The sequence below is a fragment of the Salminus brasiliensis genome, chromosome 14 (assembly GCF_030463535.1).
Source record: "Salminus brasiliensis chromosome 14, fSalBra1.hap2, whole genome shotgun sequence".
Lineage (NCBI taxonomy): Eukaryota > Metazoa > Chordata > Actinopteri > Characiformes > Bryconidae > Salminus > Salminus brasiliensis.
Genome location: NC_132891.1, coordinates 32293040 through 32314493, shown reverse-complemented (window position 1 = coordinate 32314493; position 21454 = coordinate 32293040). Strand labels below are relative to the sequence as shown.

Sequence of the window (21454 nt, the reverse complement as noted above, 5' to 3'; positions counted from 1 at the left end):
GTAGGTGTAGGAGGTGACCTTTAGGTTAGGGTAGAGCTAGATTTAGGTGTAGGAGGTTATGGTCAGGTGTAGTAGGTTAAGTTCAGGTTAGTTAAGGGTTAAAGTTAGGTTTAGGTGTAGTAGGTTAGATTTAGGGTTAGGTTTAGGTGTAGGAGGTTAGATTTAGGTTAGGGTAGAGCTAGATTTAGGTGTAGTAGGTTAAGTTTAGGTTAGTTAAAGGTTAGAATTAGGTTTATGTGTAGTAGGTTAGGGTTAGGTGTAGTGGGTTAGGTTAGGTTTCGGTTGGAGTTAGATTTAGGTGTAGTATTTTAGTCACATATGTACGAATTCCTCTTGAGACCAGGTTGTGTTTCTATACATGAACTGTATGCTATGGCTCTGTACTGTGGACCTCTTTGAAAACCCAGGTATAGACAGATGAACTCAGTTGGCTAATTTAAGAATTACGTTTGTCTAATTATCCAACTTACCACCACACCCACTTACCACCACAACCTGGCATTTGCTAGCATTGCTAGTTTCAGTAACTACTGCAGGAAAATTGCTTATGACTTTTAAAAAAACAAACACACATACATTTGTTTTTCAGCTACTAAAGATGTATTGTTGAAGTACAAAGAAAAGATGAAATAAAAACCAGTCATAATTACAGGCAGGGAACGTTTGGCCCGAATATTCAACCACAGTACAAAAGTTAATACTATTACACTTTCAGTATGACACACTCCTCCAGTACCATCCACCTTTTCCTTTTTCCTAGTCAAGATAAAATAAAATGGATGAACACTTATTCTCAGAAAAAGGACAAGAGGTGGCAATTCATGGACATACACACTCACACACTCTCTCTCTCGCGCGCACGCACACACATACACACCTAATACAGTACTTCTGTTCTCTTTATCCGTTCTCTTTAACCATATTTTGGTGTTAAGCAAAAATCAAGGCTGATCAGATTCCTCAAATCAAATCAAACAAGGCTCACAAAATTACTCTCAAACTTTCTAATACCTTCTTTTGTTTAACACACACACGCGCACACACACCTGAATCTGATGCATTTACACATGTAGGAACTGACTGAATGTCTACTAGATGCAAAGTTGAGGGAATGGCTGAAAGATCTAGGTCTAATGGAGCACCGTATGGATGTATCTTTTGATGGTTTGATAGATCGATGGTTTTCACATCTAGACACAAACAGTGTGTGTGTATATATACAGAGAGATAGAGGTAAAGAAGGGCACAGCGCAGCAGGAAATGAGGTCGCTGGTTCGGTTGGAGACCCTGCGAGCGAACACAGACCAGGGGCTGTCGTATACATCAGATTTCACAAAAGTACAGGTGGTGGACTTCCGTGTATCCGTCATGATCTGTGCAGGTGTTTCACCTAAAGGAATACTTCAGCACCTTTCAACCTGATCTCTATCTGCTGCATCTGTAGTGCATGGGCAGTCACCACTGACAACAGCTGTGATGCGCTGACCACTGACCCCAAACACTCTTAGAAGAGAAGCCAGTGGGCAGCTGCTCAGTGGTGACAGTAAACACTGATGCAAACTAGAGTGTTCCTCAGCATGTGTCGCTCAGACAATTGAGGCTTGTGTTTTTTATCTGGATAGTATCTGGATCTAATTTGACCAGATTCTGTTTACACTTGTCATTAAAATGCGTCTCTGGTGTGACCAGATGAGATCAGATTTTACGGTCCTGTGTGAAAAGCACACCAACCCGTACATCGCTTCCGTTTTACTTCCTGAAAACAACGGATTCTCATCAAAGCAACGGTGGGGGTTCCTCTACGACGCAGTGGAACGATATATGGTTCTCGCAACCTATCGGAACCTCTATCGGAAAGTGAGACAAACTTTTGCCGCTTGTCTGATGGAATCCAATCACAGAAAACGCATTCCGTTTACTCCGTTGTATTAGAATACGAGATCCTTCTCTGACCATCTCCGAATGTGGTTTGAGTGATTCGATCCTAATCCGAGGTTAGGATAAGTTTACAAGTTTCACAATTTGTCTTGGCTTGTCGTGCGGACAAGTGAAATCCGAACGTGATCCGATCACCAAAAACGCTGTTGTAAACAGGCTGTACATAGCTGTAGATCAGACAGTTCAGAGAAAGTTCAGTTAATATATATATATATTTTTTTTGCCACCACCCACCAAACCCCTGAGAACAGTTCTGAGAGAATGACACACTGCCACTCTGTGACTATATATTTATACATAAATGCCTGTTTCCATCAGTGTTTTTTCAGCTTATCCGAGTCTTTTTGCATTTGTTTCTTGATATTCTGTGCCGTTTTTAAGCAAATTTGTAAAATTTCCAAAAATATTTAATAAATAAAAAGGTTTATGAAAATATATATAGTCGTGATTAGCATGTGACATTTAGGTTGGCTTGAAAAACACCCTGAACAGAAAATTTGGTTAGTTGAAAGTTATGCAAACGTAAATTACGTATCAGTTTACATGCACTTCCTAATTTCTGTACAAATCTGATTATTCAAGTAGTCATGTAAAAGAGATGGCGACCGAACACTTTTGGAGCGAGGAGAAGGATTTTAATATTCATTAGTTTGTTTTTTTACGTCATATTTCGAGTTTATGCGCCGTTTCCGTTATCTGATTACTCCAGGGGATGGAAACGCACTGATCGACATGTGCATGTAAACCCAGTCAGTGTTTTTACTGTATTGATATTTATTTACTGTATTTTTAAACTGTATACAGTAAATATTTTTTACAATAAATACTAACAGAATGTTAGTGTTTGTCTATCTGGGAATGTTGTGCAAGAAGCGCTCTAATATCGCTCTGATGGAAATCATTACTACGTCACACGTTGTCAGAACATTACTGGAATCTTTTAAAAACGTATTGCTGAACATTCCTGTACCAATCTCTGCTAGCTGGGACTGCAGTATTCCTTCAACACAACTGACAGCGTGACGTTAAAGCTGCTCAGTGGCTGCGTATGGGGCACTTGAGGGGTGACCAGCACTCTTCTTCTGTGACATCTGATATATACCAGTCGAGGAGAATAGTGAAGGAAGAGAATCAGACTGGGTATGGTAGATGCCTAGGGTTGAGAGAGGAGAGAGGAGGAGTAGGAGGTTGAAACACATGAATGGACAGAGCGTAGGAGAGGAGAAACGGGTGTTTTCGGGGGTTGGGCGGGGTTTGCTGGTCTGGTGGTCGCAGCTCAGTAGATCAGATGCAGAGCATTGTGTTTAAAGGTATACTTCACCCAAAAGTGCTGTGTTTGCTTTTGGATGGAAGCAGAGCTTCTCTTCGGCTGATCCTCCAGAGACTTCTCTCCGTCTACGTTGAGCTTTGCTCTAGAACACATATGCACACACACAGAAAATACATGTAATAAACAAGTAAGTAAACAAACAAACTATAGCATCATGTTATCATGTTACAGAGACAGACCACTGTAGCGCTACGTGTGGTACTCTTATTGGTGTGCTTGCCTGAGTGGGGGATCAAACCCCAACATCTGCTATGAGTAGACTAGTTAGATTATTTTATGAATATATTACATGCTATTTATGGAATTCCGCAGTCGCTCCTACCCATTGTAATAATGCTACAGAGGTCATTTTACAGAGGACTCGGTATGGTATAACAGGGCATTCTTGCCTGGGACTGGACTCAAACCCTAAGCTGCCACCTGGAGGGCAGTGCTGTAAATATCAACACATTTATTGTGCATAAATTTGACTAAATGTAACAAATGTGATTTGCTGTTTTTAAATATTAACCTATGCAAAATAATTAAATGAATCATGATTTGAATTGACATGTAACTACATAATTCATTTATCAGCCCTTCTAAGTGTGTATAACATTTAAATATTAGTTTCTTTATCATTAAAATAGCATTAACAGTAGCTATTCTAAGTATTGCATTTCAATATCTTTTTTTTATCATTGAATATGATTTTAGCATAAATAGCACTGAAAGTATTACATTTATTAGCTCCTCTAAGTATTACTTTTAAATACATTGTTTTGCATTAAATATATTTTTAAACCATTAAATGTATTACATTTAACAACTTTTTAAAAAAACTTATTGCATTTAAATACACATTTTAGCCTTAATGTTTTTAGCATGAAGTGTTACTTCTATGTATTAGCTCATTTTAGTGTTTTACATATTCTTGTTTTTTTTACTGCATTGTTATTTTATTAGGTGTTGTATATTACATTTTAACATTTTCATATTAAATTGTATTTTAAATATTACATATTACAGATCTAATTTTGCATTAAAAGTTACATTTTAATGTTACATTTATTATCTCTTCTAAGTATTACACTGTTATACTAAATATAATATTTGTAAAATTACATTTTATATTAAAATATTAAATATTCATAAATATTTTGCATTAAATAGCATTAAAAGTATCACATTCATAAGCTCTATTTACATTAAAATATTTGTTATATTAAATGTTATTATAAAATATAAAATATTTATTTATTTTGCATTTAACAGTATAAAATTCATCCGCTTTACTAAGTGTTCAATTTAAATATACATATCTTTAGCATTAAATATTTTTTGCATTAAATATCATAAAGTGTTACATTGATTAGCTCTTCATTATTGTAACTAAACCCAAAACCTAACATTATTCCTAACATTGATCCTAATCTTAAACTTGGTCCTAATCCTAGCTCTAATGCAGTTATTTATCAGATAGAGTTAATTCTGTCAGTAATTTTGATCTCTTATGGAACGTCGACTCCATACGGATGGTTGTTATATTTAATAACTCAATGAATTCAAGAGAATAAAGGCTCTCACCATTGCCTTGCAGCTGATCCTTCTGAAATATCAAATAAAACAGAGGAAAGAACAGATTAGTGAATACAGGATTGTGTGCCGGTGTACAGCTGCATCAGAGTGTGAGTGTGTGCAACGGGTCTTACCTGTGCTTCTGTTGCTGTGCTGTCGTGTGTGTGTTCTGCGCCAGATGTTTCACACGTCACATTGTTCTCCAACGTAGTATCGTCCAAAACCCAGGGGTGAGAAAGGACTTCCTCTGCTGTGTAGCGGGCACTCACGTTCACTTGCAGCATCTTACCAATCAGATCCTGCAAAGAAAAACACATTCATTTTCGAGTTATCCCTGAGGGTCTCACAGGGTCTAGCCGTTAGCATGCACTTTTTTAGTTGGAGGTTGGAGGTTAGTAAGGGGTTAATGACCTTGGCGCTGGGGGTGACATTGTCCCAGTAAGGTGAAGGGAACTCCAGTCTGCCTAGCAAAATCTGCTCAAACAGCTCCTCTTGCTGGTTCCTCTCACTGCGGAACGGAGGAAACCCGCACAGCAGGATATACGTGATCACCCCCGCTGCCCAGATATCCACTTTTAAGCCATACCTGATACACACACACACACACACACACACACACAGAGGAACATATGGGTTATCATTACGTTTGAGCTTCAGGTACACACTTTAGGTACAACTTTAGATAAACAAGACAAATCCAGGCCTTTGCTAGTGTTATCGCTTACTCATAAGCGATAACACCCCCCCCCCACACACACACACACACACATACACTCTTACCCGGTCTCTGCAATAATCTCTGGTGCAACATAGGTGGGTGTTCCACAGACAGTGTAGAGCGGTCCTTCCACTACAGTGGCCAGCCCAAAGTCCCCGAGCTTTAGAGACTTGGTCCCATCAGGATATTCACACACCTGGGCAAGAGAACACAGGCATGTTTGAGCATTTCAGTGTGTCTGGATTCATTTCTCTCTGCACTACGTACTATAGTGTGTATTCACCACTACGGGCGTAATGGAGAGGTGGAGTTTGGGTGTGGTTCTTCTCCCAAACTTAAAATTTTTCGATGGCATCACTCAAATCGCTCATTTTTAAGAGTGTAGCATCACATAATCATTTTATATCATTATGAGTCTGCAGTAAAAGGTGTATGTGTGTGTGCATGTGAGTAAGTGTGTGTGTGTGTTTACCAGTAGATTCTCTGGTTTAATATCTCTGTGTACTATGCTCATGCGGTGCAGGTATCTAAGCGCTCCGGTCAGGTTGTAGACCATAGCACTGGCGTCTCTCTCTGTGTACTTTGTGGACGAGGTGATGGCATCAAACAGATCTCCTCCCTGCAAGTCATGTACACACACACACACACACACACAATATTGATTACCTAAGTATGTCTAAGTGAGTCTGCAAATGGTATGGAGGAGTCTATTAATAAACACATTGATGTAGACATACATGCGTCCACAGGCTGACAGCTACTGCATAACAGCTTCAGCATTCATTAGCTGAGCTGTCCAACTCTCATCAGAGCAAGCATGCTGAGTCTCTCAGACATCCATCTAAAATGAATCAATACAATCCCAGTCTCAGCTCTCATCTGCATAACTCCTCAACAACGAAGGCAGGAATTCTACCTTTACAAGCTCCATGACCAAGTAGAGCTCAGCCGGAGTGTCCACCTCCTCGATTAACATAATGATGCTGGGGTGCCGGACTCGACGCAGTATTGCCACTTCGTTGGCTATCAGGTGCTCCTGTGTCACAAGAACAATCAGTCGTTGGTTTTTCATATATAGATAGATAGATATATATGTATATGTATATATATATATACACACACATATCATAAAAAAATGGTCAACTTGTGTGTTTAAGGTGGTCGTGCTCCTGCAGATGGCGCTGCACAAGGCTGTGTGATGGGATTCTGTGTGAAAAATGGGTCGCAAAGCAGATGTTAAAGCAGTGATTGCATTTAGGCGTGGTCAAAGGCCATAGTATGAAGGAAGCAGCTGCTCTGCAGGTCTATGGGAGTGTACGGTCATACAGATCTACCAGCAGTGGCAGAAATCCCAGTCTACAGGAAATTCTCCAAAGAACTGTGGGACCTCAGGCGTGTTTTATGGCTTGTGAATTAAAATTGCTTTGCTGCCAGGCAAGAACTGCTTCTAGAAAACAATTCTGATAAATTTTAAGTAAATTACTGGTAACTTTCCATGGGAACTTTGGGAACATTCCAATTCAACTGTTTTTGGTATCATATCTAATTATTATAGCCAAGATTATGCTTCAGTATGTTTTTTTACCAACTATATGTAAGTTTCTCACCTTTAGCTTCAAATATTCCCATTTATTCCTGTCAATTCTTATAATTACTCGTTAATTCCCATGGTAAGTTTCCCAACTTTGAAAACTTGTGGAATTTTGCTACCCTATTCACCACCAATTTCTGAAAGAGAACTCCACAGGGAGCTGCAGACCATCAAGATATGGAGCAGAGTGGCACGCAAGAGGCCTTTGCTCACTTTGCCTAAGAATGAGGAGAAGTTCCTGTAGACTGGGATTTCTGCCACTGCTGGTAGACCTGTATGACCATACGCTTCCATACACCTGCAGACTCAGCTGCTTCCTTCACACTATGCCCAAATGCAATCACTCCTTTTAGCCAATCATTAACATCTGCTTTGCGACCCATTTTCCACACATCCAACGAGACACTCGCTGCACTGTACCACCTCGTCCTGTCCCACACCACTCAGGTATTTACAGCCTGATCATTCTCATGCAGCGCCATCTGCAGGAGCCTGAAGTTACTACCACCTCAAACATGCAAGGTGACTCCTTTTTGTATTGGGAGCTTATTTTCTATATACACACACACATTACCTTGCCACTGCATTTGGCCTTGTCTATGATCTTCAGAGCATATTCCTGCCCAGTGGCCCTAGAAACACACATACACACACCACAGAGAGCTGTTACCATAAAAAAATCCTTTTTTTGCAGAAGGCTCATTAATACCCTAAAGGTGATGATGTATTGGTGCGTGCTTTAGTGTGTGTGTGTGTGTGTGTTATTCCCATACCTCTCCACACACTCTTTAACCACAGCGAAATTTCCATCTCCAATGACTTTCCCCACCTTGTACTTATCAGTGATGATGGATGACTGCACCTTATTCCCATTTACTGTGAAACAAAAAAAAATGGAGAAACAAGGTTTTAGCATGACAGCGGCGATATATTTGTGTCTACAGACTAAAATAAGTCAGTTTGTGTTATATACCACATTGAGTTGTCTGTGAGAAGAAATGCAGATCTAGGTGTGTTTCGAGCTGATTGAGAGCTGTTTTGGGCATGTTATTATGGAAATAATATTGGTGACAGTCTAAATCCAGGGTTTGTTAGCAACATTAGCCTAGCATCATAGCAATATATTATTATTATGCTAGTATTATGACAGTATCTATAGTAATATGTATGGAACATATACAATACACAGCACATATACAGCTCCAGAAAAATGAAGAGACCACCCTACAGTATCAGTTTCTCTGGTTTTACTATTTATAGGAAGTGTGTTTAAGGGAAATGTGCATTTTTGTTGTATTTCATAAACCATGGCCAACATTTCCTCTGAATTCCAAATAAAAATATTTGCTATTTAGAGTATGTATTTGCAGAAATGACAACTGCTCTAACCAACTGCTCAAATAATGCAAATAAATGATTATAATGAAGACGTTATTATTCATTACAACACAGTACTAATATCTGAACTTTGGGAGCATTCAGAAATCACTATGGTGAAATAACTATGACTGCCAATCACAGCTTTTGTGTCTTGGTCGGCTCTCCACTAGTCTTTCACATTGCTGTTGGGTGACTTTATGCTGTTCATAGTCTACAAATTCAGGTACCTCAGCTTTGTTTGATAAAAAGCCTGGAATAAAACGGCTGCTAGACACGTAGAGATGCATATATATATATATATATATATATATATATATATATATATATATAATGAGGAGTGCTTAGACAGGATTTATGGTTGTGGCATGCATTTCACACCTCGCATCTCTCTTGCTCTCATTCTCACACTTCTATGTACCCTGTATGGATATAGCTACTCGCACAGCCTCCAAGAAGCATTTACAAGTGGAGCTGTGCTTCATGCAGCTTGCCTCTGCCATATGTACCAACCTGCTCTGCAGCAGAACTGCACACGTGTACATGCAGCACATGTGCTGGGCTTATATGTGAAAGATAAGTGGTGTGTGTTTATGTTACCTTCTAAGCTCAAGTCTTCTGCGCCGTTCAGCTCTCCGGAGGGGGGAGGGGAGGGAGATACATGGCGGGAGGAAATCTACAGCGGAGAGCACAACATACACACATGCATTAAATGCAAGCTCTGTAAACACGTGGGAGGGTCTCGAAATCACACACACACACACTACTACCTTCAGGCTGCCCTGACTGCCTGAGCTGCTTGGGGTCTTTGATGGTTTGGCCATAAGGGTGGGACCTTCAGACACCTCACTGCCTGAAAGGAAGAAGCAAGAAGACATAAAACTCACCAACCCGGGCAGTAAGCTATGACAGAGTACACCCCCACTCCCCTGCCTTGGGTGCCATAAGCCTATTTCACGCCAGATGTGACACAGTATTTGAATGTACCCCAAGTTATTTTTAGGGATGCGCCGATATGAGAATGCTGAGCCATTGCTGATATCTGACATATTTGGGTGTCTTAGTCTCCTCCTCGCATGGTCGCTCAGTTTGTGAGGACAGCCTGCTCTAGGCAGATTTTCACATGTGCCATATTCCTTTCATTTTCTAATGATTTCAGGGGGGATGTCCATCCCCTGACTTATACTCTTCAGTGAGCTTTTCTCAGAGCTGGGTAGAGTGTTCTTTGGTCTTTATGGTGTAGCTGTGGTCAGGAATACAGATTAACCAGTGGCTGGACCTTCCAGACAGACAGCCTTTATACTACAATCACTTGAGACACATTCACTCCACTCAGGTGATCTCCATTTCACTAACTGTGAGACTACTAGACTAGGCTCTACAGCCTAGAGGGGTGAATATGTATGCAGTCACTTATTTTACATTCTATATTTTTATTCAATTGGCATTACTTTGTAGACATCAATAAATAAATGGAAATAAAAGCAATTGAAAAGCAATATAAGGGGGAAATCTAGGGGGGTGAATACTTTTTATGGACACTGTACACACTGTACGTGCTGATACAGATACACAAACCTTTATAAATACACTACTTAGGGCTCCGTACACCTAGATACAGAACTTACTTCAGTAAGTTCAGTAACACATGGCATCATACAAGGATCTGTCGATGTGAAAGTCTTTACCTGACACCGGTGATTTTGACCTGGTCACACTAGAGCTTTTGGGCAGGCTTCCAGCAGGCTTAACAGGAGCAGCCGACTTTGAGGATTTCATCTTACACTCTGAGAGAGAAGCAATAGAGGAATATGGTTATTACTGTGGATGTATATGTGTGTGTGTGTGTTGGTGGACATGTACAGTATGTGTCCAATGCCCACCCATCCAAGGCTTGGGAACACTAAATTCTAAAAAAATTCTGTCAAAAATAAAAGGTTATTTTGCGATGCCATAGAAACGCAAAAATCGTAATAGAGATATGTGATTGTGCAGAACTTAGACATCAAGAGAAGGTTCTCAAAGCCTTTACAAGGACCTTCACACTCACGCATCTCTACTACAAACATGGTTCTTCATGGAACCTTGAGGTGTTCTGCTATGGCACCAATCAAAGAAACAATTTGTTGCACCTGTAAATGAAATGGTGTAAAAATTCAAAAGTATAGGCGCTCCCAATCAGATGTGGACAGGTGTGCTATGTGCTTCATTAAGTGTTCGGTGTGTGTCACCATTGACAAAAGCAGCTGCTGAAGGCTTCCCTGCATGTCCAATCGCAGCATCGTCCTGGGCATATCGGAACTTCTCAAGGCCGCATGCGATAAATACATCGTCATCACTGAAGAAGTCCTGAAGGCTTGTCAGCTGTAAAGATTTGGAAAGAGAAAGTTAGTGGGAATACTGTTGCACACCAGCCTGATGCCTCGTTATTTCAAGCCACCACCGCTTCTGGAAACTATATTTCTTTCAGGTACGTTGATCTAAAGTTGAAGGTTATCATCATCAAAGGGTGTAATTGCATTATTATTATTATTACATTGCTATTATTCCATAATTAACGTTATATCCGTTTGCATACAATTTGTTTACAGCAATTATTTATGGGATAATTTATTTTCAAAAAATTCTTATCGTGACCTAATACACAATATACTTTGTGAGCATATCATGCCTAAAGAAACACTGACTGTCTGAACATTGAATTACAACATTACAAAGAGTGAAATTAGTGCTGTTTGACTGGATGAAGTGCAGCACAGTTTGAATAAAATCAATGTACCCAGACTCAGAGAGTATTTGAGTAGCAGTTTTAAAGAATCTGCTGCTACTGAAGCATTTTGTCTGCCTGTCAAAATATTTCAACATATATTTTATATCATCAACATTGTCTTTAAATACCAAGATTTTTACCATATCGCCCACCCCTATATGTACCTACAGTTATTATAGACACCTAATATGAAGTCACACCAAAGTATTTACAATACTATAATGCATTACTCTGTACTGTGTTACTTCTGCTGCTTTACACCAAGCTTGCAAAACATCTATGTGATCTTTTACAGATATTAATATAAAATTATAAAGATAATAAAAATATAAAGATATTTAATAAAGATAATCAACACATAAAGATAATTTTCTAAAGATAGTAAACACAGATAATTTTATAAAGGTAATAAAGATATAAAGATAGTTTTATGAAGATAAAGATATAAAGACAATTGTATCAAGATAATAACGATATATTGACAATTGTATAAAGAAAATAAGGATAAAAAGATAATTGTATAAAGATAATAAAGCTATAAAGACAATTTTATGAGGATATAAATACAACTGTATAAAGATTATAAAAAATAAAGACAATTATCATTTTATTAAGACATAAAGATAATGTGGTAAATAAAGTCATGGTAATTTTATAAAGATATAAAGATAATTTGGTAAATATTGTAAAGGCAATTTTATAAAGGTAATATACATATAAAAATATTTTAGGAGAATTTAAAATAGACTTTCACACACGTTTAATACCAGGACTTGCCTTATGCAAAAACGCTTAACTCAGCAGACAAAAATGTGTTTTAATCCAAGGAGCCACTGGGTGAGCTAGTCTGCAGTTGCCATGAGGAACTGGCAGTTTTGCTGATGAAGTACAGAAACACACACACACACACACACACACACACACACTTCTGTCTCGCCAAGAACAAATAAGTCTTTCAAGGATTCCCCTCCTTCTCTGCAGTAGAAAATGTGTGGCATACAAATGAACCTTGGGCTTCTCTAACGCACACACACACACACACACACACACACCACAACCTTGGGTGCTGAGACATTCAGTGAATTCGCTCAAGAGAAGAGGAGCAGAGAAAGGTTACCATGGCAACTAGCCTGCAGCCGGAGTCGCTGGTGTGTTGGTTTTTTTGACAGAACTGGGGTTTCTCCAGCTCAACACATGCACACAACCACACGTATACGCCCATTGCTTACTTTGGTAATACTATCAGTTCTATCAGTTATCAGCACATATTGACATACAGAGAAACGCTGTACTTGCAAGGAATGGATGCTCTAAATGATTTACATTCCTCACATCCTCCATAACTTTCATTTCCTTGGGCAAACCAGGGCAAATTAGCACTCTAACCATAGGCTTGAAAGACTGAACAGACACTAATCATAGGCTAGAACATAGATGAGCCAAATGCTTTAGACACATGACTGAGACTAACCATGGGCTTTAAAGACTGAAAGACTTTTATTTCCTTATGCAAATCAAAACAGTGCTCTTAAAACAGAACAGAGGTGGTCATGGGCTCTAAAGACTGACTTGAGACTAAATATTGGCATTAAAAACTGAACGGACACCAACCAAGGGCTAATTAAGGACTTTACAGACTGAACAGACACTAATTAAGGACTTTACAGACTGAACTGACAGTAATTATGGGCTTTAAAGACTAAACTGAGACTAACCAATGCATTTAAAGAGTACACAGAGACTACCGAATGGCCACAACTTTCATTACCTTATGCAAATCAAATTAGTGCTCTAAAAACAGAACAGAAAGTGACCATGGGCTTTAAAAACTGAAAAAAGACTAACCAATGGAGTTAAAGACTGAACAGACACCAATCAAGGGCTTTAACTAATTTAACTAGAAAAACAGTGACTTAAAAGACTGAACAGAGATGAAACAGTGGTTTTAAAGACTGAACAGAGATGAAACAATGGTTTTAAAGACTGAACAGAGATGAAACAATGGGTTTAAAGACTGAACAGAGACAAAACAATGGTTTAAAGATTGAACAGAGACAAAACAATGGTTTTAAAGACCGAACAGAGATGAAACAATGGTTTTATAGACTGAACAGAGATGAAACAATGGTTTTAAAGACTAAACAAAGATGAAACAATGGTTTTAAAGACTGAACAAAGATGAAAAAATGTTTTTAAAGACTGAACAGAGACCAACTATGAGCTTTTAACAGAAACTAACCATGGGTCAGTAACCTTGGGTCATTACAGACTGAACAGACACTAACCAAGGGTCTTTACATAAAACAAAGACAAATCAAGGACTTTAAAGACTGAACATACGCTAACAAAGGGCATTAAAGACTGAACAAACAAATATTTAAAGACTAAACAGAAAAAACAAAACAAAACATGAGCTTTAAAGACAGAACAGAGACCAACCAAGGGATTTAACAACTAAACAAAGAAAAACAATGACTTTAAAGACTGAACAGAGACCAACCATGAGCTTTATAGACTGAACAGACACTAACCAATGATTTTAAAGACTGAACAGAGACTAAGCGAGGTCTTTAAAGTTCAACTGTGCTGATGTACCAGCTGCATATTTAGCTTAGCTTTTATTAAGCTATCATTTTTCCTAAGGTAATTGTTCCTACATTGCTGTGAGAATTAAAACAAGAACCTTCTCAGGAGGTTCTTACTCAGGGTAGTTCCAGAACCTTGGTAGAAACGTGTTTAAGGACAAGGGTTAGGACACAAACAGACACGCACCTGCTTCCCATCCAACGTGTAGAGCTTCTTCACGGCTCCAGAGTCCAGTTTAATGGCCTCGGTGATGTCAGCCAGCACTTGTTCGAATGAGTGAGCCGTCTTTTTGTTCAGCAGCACCCTGACGGCCTTGCGAGGCTTCACCCCGCTGCGGATCACCGTCACCAGCTTGGGCTTGATGAAGTCTTTACTTTCTCTGTTCTGGCCTCCGCCCGAACCTTGTCGCCCTGTCCCAGTCCCTGTCCCAGCCTGCCGAGAGCCCCAGTTCGGGTTCACGTTCTTGGTGTAATCCACCTTCTTGTAGGGCTCATTAGATGCACAGACGTAGCTCTCACCTGGAGGAAAGAACGGCTTGAGGCTCGTATAAGCAAGGCATGGCAGGTTTATTTATAGCTCAGAGCTTAGTTGAAGGCCTCTGTAGACAGAAATGTTGTCAGTCTGGGTTTAAAAACTGCTGTATCTGGGGTAGATCTGAGATTTTCTGAGAGTTGGGTTCCAGCTAGATGCTAATTGTGCATATCACAAATGTATTCTGAACCCAAACCATTCAGTGATTAATAGACCAGAAGGAGCACTTAAAAATCGATTGGGTAGCTCACTGGAAGCCAGTATAGTGATTTTAGAACTGGACTAATGTAATCTGTTCTTGTGGTTCTGGATAAGAATTTTGCAGCATTGTTTCCAACCAGTGTGAGGTGTGTGAAATCTAGTCAATCAGGTTCAACCAATAGGAAACGCTTCAACAGGACACATCAGTGCTGTCATCGGAGGGACAGAACACTTGTTTTCAGTGTCTCTTGACAGTGGAACAGATCCTGCTGTAGACCTGGTTGGGAAATTAAAGCTTTGATAATGTGAAGACAGCCTTCTATTTTGGGAATCACTTTAATGTGACTGGTAAAAGGGGGTGGGGGGTGGGGGGCAGAGTACGTCTGAACACTCCGATTTTGGACTTAGTCTTTAGTGTTTAAAGCCCAAGACTCAATAAGTGCAGAGCCATTGAGTTGTTCCTCGTTGTTGCCCTTTTCTTCATCCAGTTATTTAGGTATTCCATACATCAACACAGCTAACCCATAAGCCCTAATCATCCTATGCTGACTAACTATAATAAGCAATTTGTTGTCTTTCTGTTGTACGATTTAGCCTATGGAAGCCTATATTAATTGAACAGAACTGGCCCAAATACTGAGCCCTGGAGAACTCCACATGCCATTCCCAGCCTAGCAGATTCTAATGGTTACAAATAAACTCTTATAGCCCTCCAATCAAGATCTAAATCATTGCAGGACATTTCCGGGTTGGTCCTTTCCAGGTTTCCAGCCTGTCTAGGAGAACTCTGTCATGGTCAACAGTGTCAAAAGCAGCACTAACATCGAAAAACATTAGAACTAAAAACTGACCAATTACATTTAATTGCATAATTGTTTCTTCAATTTTCAAACATCTGCCACTTTGTCGATAGCCATAGAACCCCTTGTTATTTAATTTACCGTAACTGATAGCCAAAGCCAAGCTGAATAGACTAATTGTGACAGGAGCTAAGATCAGTCGATTAAATCTCATGGCATCTGTTTTAACTGTCAACAGACACTGAAAACAAGTGTTCTGCTCCTCCGATGACAGCACTAATGTTTCTTGTTAAAGCGTTTCCTATAAATCCACAATACACAGTCTCAGCCAAAAGATTCCTCACATGCCCTCTCAAAACGTGCAGCGTCTTAAAACTGTTTCATAACAGCTGAGCCTAAAATGGATTTTCAATCGAGAATCCAGACTGTCAGTGCAATCCAGTCCAAGACCAGGCTTAATCTGTGTGTCTGCAAAAGCATTATCAAGCAGAAACAGAGCCCTAGAGGCCTCAAATCCCTGACTCTGGAATACACAAGCAGCATTCTCTAATCTATAGTGTGTTCATATTCATGCTGGGATTGTTTTTGCTTGTGTAGGGGTTGGTTTCCTCTTCCGTTATGGAACAATGCCGCGTCTGGGGAAGCGGATTCTCCTACATTGATCCGAGTTCTATTTGTGGTTGACAGAAACCGCGATCAATCACTTTGGATTGGTGCTCGGTCGCTTATGTATGCATCAAGAAGCCCTTATGTGCACTGTATCTGGAAGTTGGAGAGGAAGAAATAGCGGACAGAGAGAGAGAGAGAGAGAGAGAGAGAGGGAGGAAGAGAGCAGGAGGCTGGCGTTTTAGGGTACTGTTAAATTTCTGCTAATCGAAGCACTTATAGGATTACGGCAAATGAAAGCACACACAGAAGCAGAAGGAGACAGAAGGACAGAGAGGGATATTCAAGGGTGATTCTTCAACTGGGGGCTCTTCCCACCCTCTTAACTTTCAAAAAATAGAATTAGCAATAATTTTGTTGCAATTATGTAAAGACAATGTTTATATAATCTAAAGTAAAGATGGCTAAGACTAAGGTCATATATGATAAATAAAAATTATTAAATTAAATGTTATATTTATTTGTCAGGACAGAAAACAAGTTGAGTTTTGCACAAAAAAACAAACAAAAAAAAACCCACCCGTATTTTAATGTCTTTCACTAAGTCTGGCCTATTTTCTACGTTTTGCAGATGCATTGAAATCAGGCTGTCCAATCAGACCTCCGTTGTCATGGTTGCAGACCAAACAAATGAGCGTCCAGACAGCAGCAGGACAGTGCATCCTGTTCGTAGCAGAACATAACCACTTATCTAATGAGCTAGGAGCTGATTATAGAAATGATTAAAGAACATACGTGTATCTGCAGTGACTTCAGGTAGCCATTTTTTAGGGGTGTCTACGTGCATCCTAGTCTGTTTATGTCCCCAAAGAACCGAGACCTGTAGCTTCCCTCGCCAATCAGCTAATCAGCAAATCAGTGTGGAGGAGGAAAGTTAAAGACAGCGAAGCAGACAGGGAGCAGAGAAAAAGACAGTGTGGAAATGTATGAGAGCTATGGAGGTTCTAGCCCAGATGGCGAAAAAAAAGGCCCAAAGTAAAGATTCCACTACAGCAAAAAATTGCACAGAAACTTGGGGTTGAAAAGGCCTTTATAGCGCAGAAATTCCACAGGTCGTTCCAAAGGGTTCACTAACTTTCTTCGTCCTTAATGTTTTCTATGTATGACGGTACTGACTGAACAACTGTGAAAATTAATTTTAGAATTTTAGGTAACTTTCATTTCTGAACAGTTACAAAGACACTAATGGTAACACTAAAAAACAGGTGTCGTTATCGTCACCACCAGTTGTGTTTCGGCAATGGCGTGTGACGTTAACGTCACCTAACGTGACTCACTTTATCAGGAAAACAAATGCTGGGTGTCCTAACACTACACTAAAAACTCCCTTACAGAAATTAAAAATTAGTATGAATATGTATGTCAATAATACATTAATATATATTATTATTTTAATAGAATTTTGACAGTCTGGGTCGAGATCAAGGCCAAAGTAGCAAAGTGCTGAAGTTCAAAACATTAAAGAAATGGAAAGCCTGATTTTAATGCCTATATTTTCATGGTAATAATAATAATGTATTTAATATCTAAGCTATTTATCTTGTATTCAAGTTTTTCTAACATGAATTTATAGAAAAGGTGACAGAAAAGTTCCCCTGATTTAAGAATGGCCATACAGGAGGAGGCAGACCGCAGAAGGGCTGTCCGACATTGAGAGAGACCACTGTAGTGTGAAATTAGAGACATTCAGGCTGCCCAAAATGCCAAAAAGCGCTGACTGCAGTCTTTCAACATGCATAATAAGATAGATGACGTTAATAATAAGAGGCAGCTCAGAGGGCAGAAGACGAGAGTCAACAGTGTAACAAATCTCTTCTCCCTCTTTGTTGTCCTGAGGATTGCAGATGGGAATCTGCTAATGGCTTAGACATATCTGACTGAAATTACGTGGCTGGGAGGCTCATGCAGGCTCTTTCAGGCTTGTGCAGATGAACAGCTGCTTCGGCACGGCTGACGGTGCAGGTGATTCTTCACCTCAAATGTCAAGGGCAGGCCCAGGCAGCCGTAAGCTTGTAGACTCTATTTGTAGATGCCTTTAGGCTTCAAGGTCTTATTATAGGTAACATAGCAATCAATAATTATCCCCTCGATAATGAACAATTGACCTATTTGACACAAATCAATACGACCATTAGGCATCAATTATTGAATGGCTTTGCTCTCCTGGGCTTGTTTTAGACATCAGCATATATTTAACTGCTGGGATTTAAGGTGTCCATGCAGTTTGTGTGTGAGTGTGTGTGTGTGGACGTGTTTTTAGGCCTTTTTGGGGACCTTATGTCCCTAGGGAACAGGGATAAACAAAATGTTAACACAAGTGCTGAATTTACTTGCATTAAAGCTCAAATATGTAAATATTTCATACACTCTATTCTAAGCTAAGCCATTGACTACATTTTCCCATTCATGAAAAATCTCCATTTAAATTGCTGTGTGGTCCAGGACTAGGCTTAATCTCCTTCTGGGAAATCAGCCCTATAACTATAAGGGATCCGGAAAGCCTTTGTAATTTGTGAATTCATTCAGCTGCTTTAAAGTGCACTCATCGCTGACACAGGCCTTTAACTGCACACACACAGCCGGTACACTCCAGTACTCCAATGCCAACAGAATGGGATGCTCTGGAGCGGCTACCCCCAGTGCCGACCGGTGACTGGAGGGGGCACAAAGCCCCCAGCATTGATCTGTGGAGCATAGGAACTGTGTTCTCTGGAGTAAAGGAGCTCTGTCCAGTAGCTTTGGGATAAATGGAGTCTGTGATCCAGAAGCAACCTTTCTACGTCAATAAATGACCTCTGACCTCACTAATGCTCTTGGGGCTGAATGCAATCAAATCGCCAAAGCAGTGTACCAAGGAATAAAGGCTGTTTATATTATATTCAAAGGGTGACTCTAACTCTGAGTCCGCACTCTATGGACAAAAGTACTGGGACACCGTGTAACGTTACAGAGCAGGGTCGTCAAGCGCTGAGCCATATAGTGCATAAAGGTCTCCGACGCTTTGGGGGCAGCCCTTTTCTGTTGGATGGGGGAAACGTCCCACAGACAGACTCCAGACAAAATCTTGTAGAAAGCCTTCCTAGGAGAGTGGAGGCTGTTACAGCAGGTGTCCCAATACTTTTGTCCACGTAGTGTAGTATGTGACATTATATGCTATTCAGAATGCTACAGCCCACTATGCTCAGAATGCTACAGTGTGTGCGTGCGCGCGCGTGCGTTTCTCCCCCTACCACGTGCCCTCCAGCCCAAACCCGCCCCTCCTCCTCCTCATTCTTACCTTCCAACAGCTCGTCCAGGCTGCCGACCTTCTTCGCCCCGTCCACGGTGTAGATGGCGCGCACGCCCTGCGGCAGGTGCAGGCTGTCCGCAAGCGCGCGCGTCAGCTCGGCCAGCAGCGCGTCCAGCGAGCGGCAGCGGTCCGTGGACACGGCGTACACGAGCCCCGTGAAGTAGCGGTCCCCATTGCGGTAGAAGCGCACCTTGCGCGCGCGCTTCTCCGAGGTGAGCGCGCGGAGAGTGCGCGTGCGGTAGAAGCTGCAGTTGGCGCTGTGAGCGGGGCTGGGCGCCAGGCTGCTTGCGCGAGAGCCGCTCGGGGAGCCCGTGCCCGTGCCCGCGCCCGAGGCGGCGGAGGATGAAGCGCGCGCGGAACGCCGCACTTTGTCGCGCTCGTCAAAGTGCTCGAGCTCCACGCTGCGGCTCAGGGCCATTGTGCCGCACGTGCTCCTCCTTCTCCTCCCTCCTCTTTCTCCTCCTCCTCCTCCTCTTCCTCCTCACAGCTCCAGACGAAATTCAGCCGTGCGAGTCACTCTTCTCATGAGCCCCGGTGTCTCTCTCTCTCTCTCTCTCTCTCTCTCTTACACACACACACGCGCGCGTGCCTCACGCACACACACCTTGCACAGGCTCACACACACCTGGGAAAACGAAATAAATAATATTAATAAATTAAATGTGTTTTATTTTAACATATTGCTTTTTTGTGCAGGCACACACCTTGCACGCGCACACACACACACACACCTCCCTCACACACCCATAAGCCAATGCACTAGTGTTATATATATGTTGTCAGTGTAGTCCAAATATTAATAGCTATGTATTTTATGTCTGCACACACGCACGCGCACACATCTTGCACTTACACACACACACATACAAAGCACGCACACACACACACCCTTCTCGAGCCCGTCTTCCTGTGCCGGTTGTCCGGTGAGCATCCCTCACGCTGAGCACAAAAGGCGCTGCCCTCGCGCGGACTTTCCCTTTAAGAGTCGCCTCGCGCCTCAACACGACCTGACAGAAACCGCCGAATCATCAAATCCCGGTCCGAGCCGAATAATCCGGATTATTGGCGGATGATTCCGGCTCTCCGGTTCTCTGACGGATGACCGATCACTCCGCTGGGTGATGGATGAGGAGCCGCGTGCAGCCTCGAGCCCCGCCGCGTGAAGACCGCCAGACCGCGCGCGAGCAAAAACAACACAATGCGAGCTCTCTCTCTCTCTCTCTGCGCGTGTCTCTCTCTCTCTCTCTCTCCGGTCCTCTTTCCTCACGCGGTGCAGGTGCACAGCCTCTCCGCGTTCTCACCGGGCAGCATGGCCGCTGATGGTTCGGGAACGCGCAGTCTCACGCCAGCAGGTGAGACGGGAGCGCGCATCCACCGCCCGTGGAGACAACGGGAGTCCGCAGGGTCCTAAAGCAGCCCGGGTTACAGCAGCTGGCGAAAGAGGAAAGGAGACGGACTATTAAATTTGTGTAATTTGATATTTAGGGTTCTGAAACGCTGATTATTCAGATTTATTGACACGTGATTGGACATATTCTGTGATAAGGATTAACAAATTACCTTCTTATGTCATGAATGTAAAAAACATACATAGATTTTTATTGTTATTAATTTTACCCTACTACTCAGACATTTATCTTGTATATTATGTCTAACATATATTACGTACACCATATATATATATATATATATATATATATATATATATATATATATATATATATATACTTTTGGAGAGAATTGGGTATATATAAAATATAATATATATATATATATATATATATATATATATATATATATATTATATATATATATATATATATATATATTATATTTTATATGTACCCAATTCTCTCCAAAAGTACTTGATGTAGCACCACCAACACAGTTCAATGCTGGGGGGCTTTGTACAACCTCTAGCCCACGCCTGACATTGGGCATGGTGCCTGTAGTTTCTTGTTTTGGCTACTCCTAGTCCTATTCTATTGGCAGTACTTCTCCACAGGGACTAGACAAGCTGTATGTGTGTGTGTGTGCATTTGCATCTGATGTCAGCAATGTGTGCAACATAAAGTTACCGAATGCCTTCATTACAAGAGG

The 21454-nt window shown here is 41.0% G+C and overlaps 1 protein-coding gene across 2 annotated transcripts; it reads right to left on the bottom strand.

Moving 5' to 3' along the window:
- Positions 1 to 577: 577 nt before the first annotated feature.
- LOC140576875 (serine/threonine-protein kinase DCLK2) lies at positions 578 to 20705 on the bottom strand. Of its 2 annotated transcripts, XM_072696546.1 has the most exons (16): positions 20243 to 20705; positions 19343 to 19979; positions 14054 to 14385; positions 10743 to 10875; positions 10200 to 10298; positions 9282 to 9364; positions 9112 to 9187; positions 7908 to 8010; positions 7709 to 7766; positions 6460 to 6579; positions 6016 to 6162; positions 5606 to 5739; positions 5237 to 5411; positions 4960 to 5124; positions 4835 to 4856; positions 578 to 3350 (listed from the first exon to the last, which is right to left on the bottom strand). In XM_072696546.1, the coding sequence occupies exons 2-16, from the start codon at positions 19770 to 19772 to the stop codon at positions 3334 to 3336; spliced, it is 2094 nt and encodes a 697-aa protein (XP_072552647.1). In that variant the 5' UTR covers positions 19773 to 19979; positions 20243 to 20705; the 3' UTR covers positions 578 to 3333. The 2 variants fall into 2 exon arrangements, with proteins under 2 accessions (XP_072552647.1, XP_072552646.1); XM_072696545.1 differs by having other exon boundaries at positions 19343 to 20705.
- Between the last annotated feature and the right edge of the window lie 749 nt (positions 20706 to 21454).

Coding starts and splice junctions, on each gene's coding strand:
- LOC140576875 (XM_072696545.1), bottom strand. CDS start 19,772: ATGGCCCTGAGCCGCAGCGTGGAGCTCGAGCACTTTGACGAGCGCGAC. Junction 14,386..19,342: donor CCTGGACGAGCTGTTGGAAG/GTAAGAATGAGG, acceptor TCTTTCCTCCAG/GTGAGAGCTACGTCTGTGCA. Junction 5,412..5,605: donor GAGATTATTGCAGAGACCGG/GTAAGAGTGTAT, acceptor TGTGTGTATCAG/GTATGGCTTAAAAGTGGATA.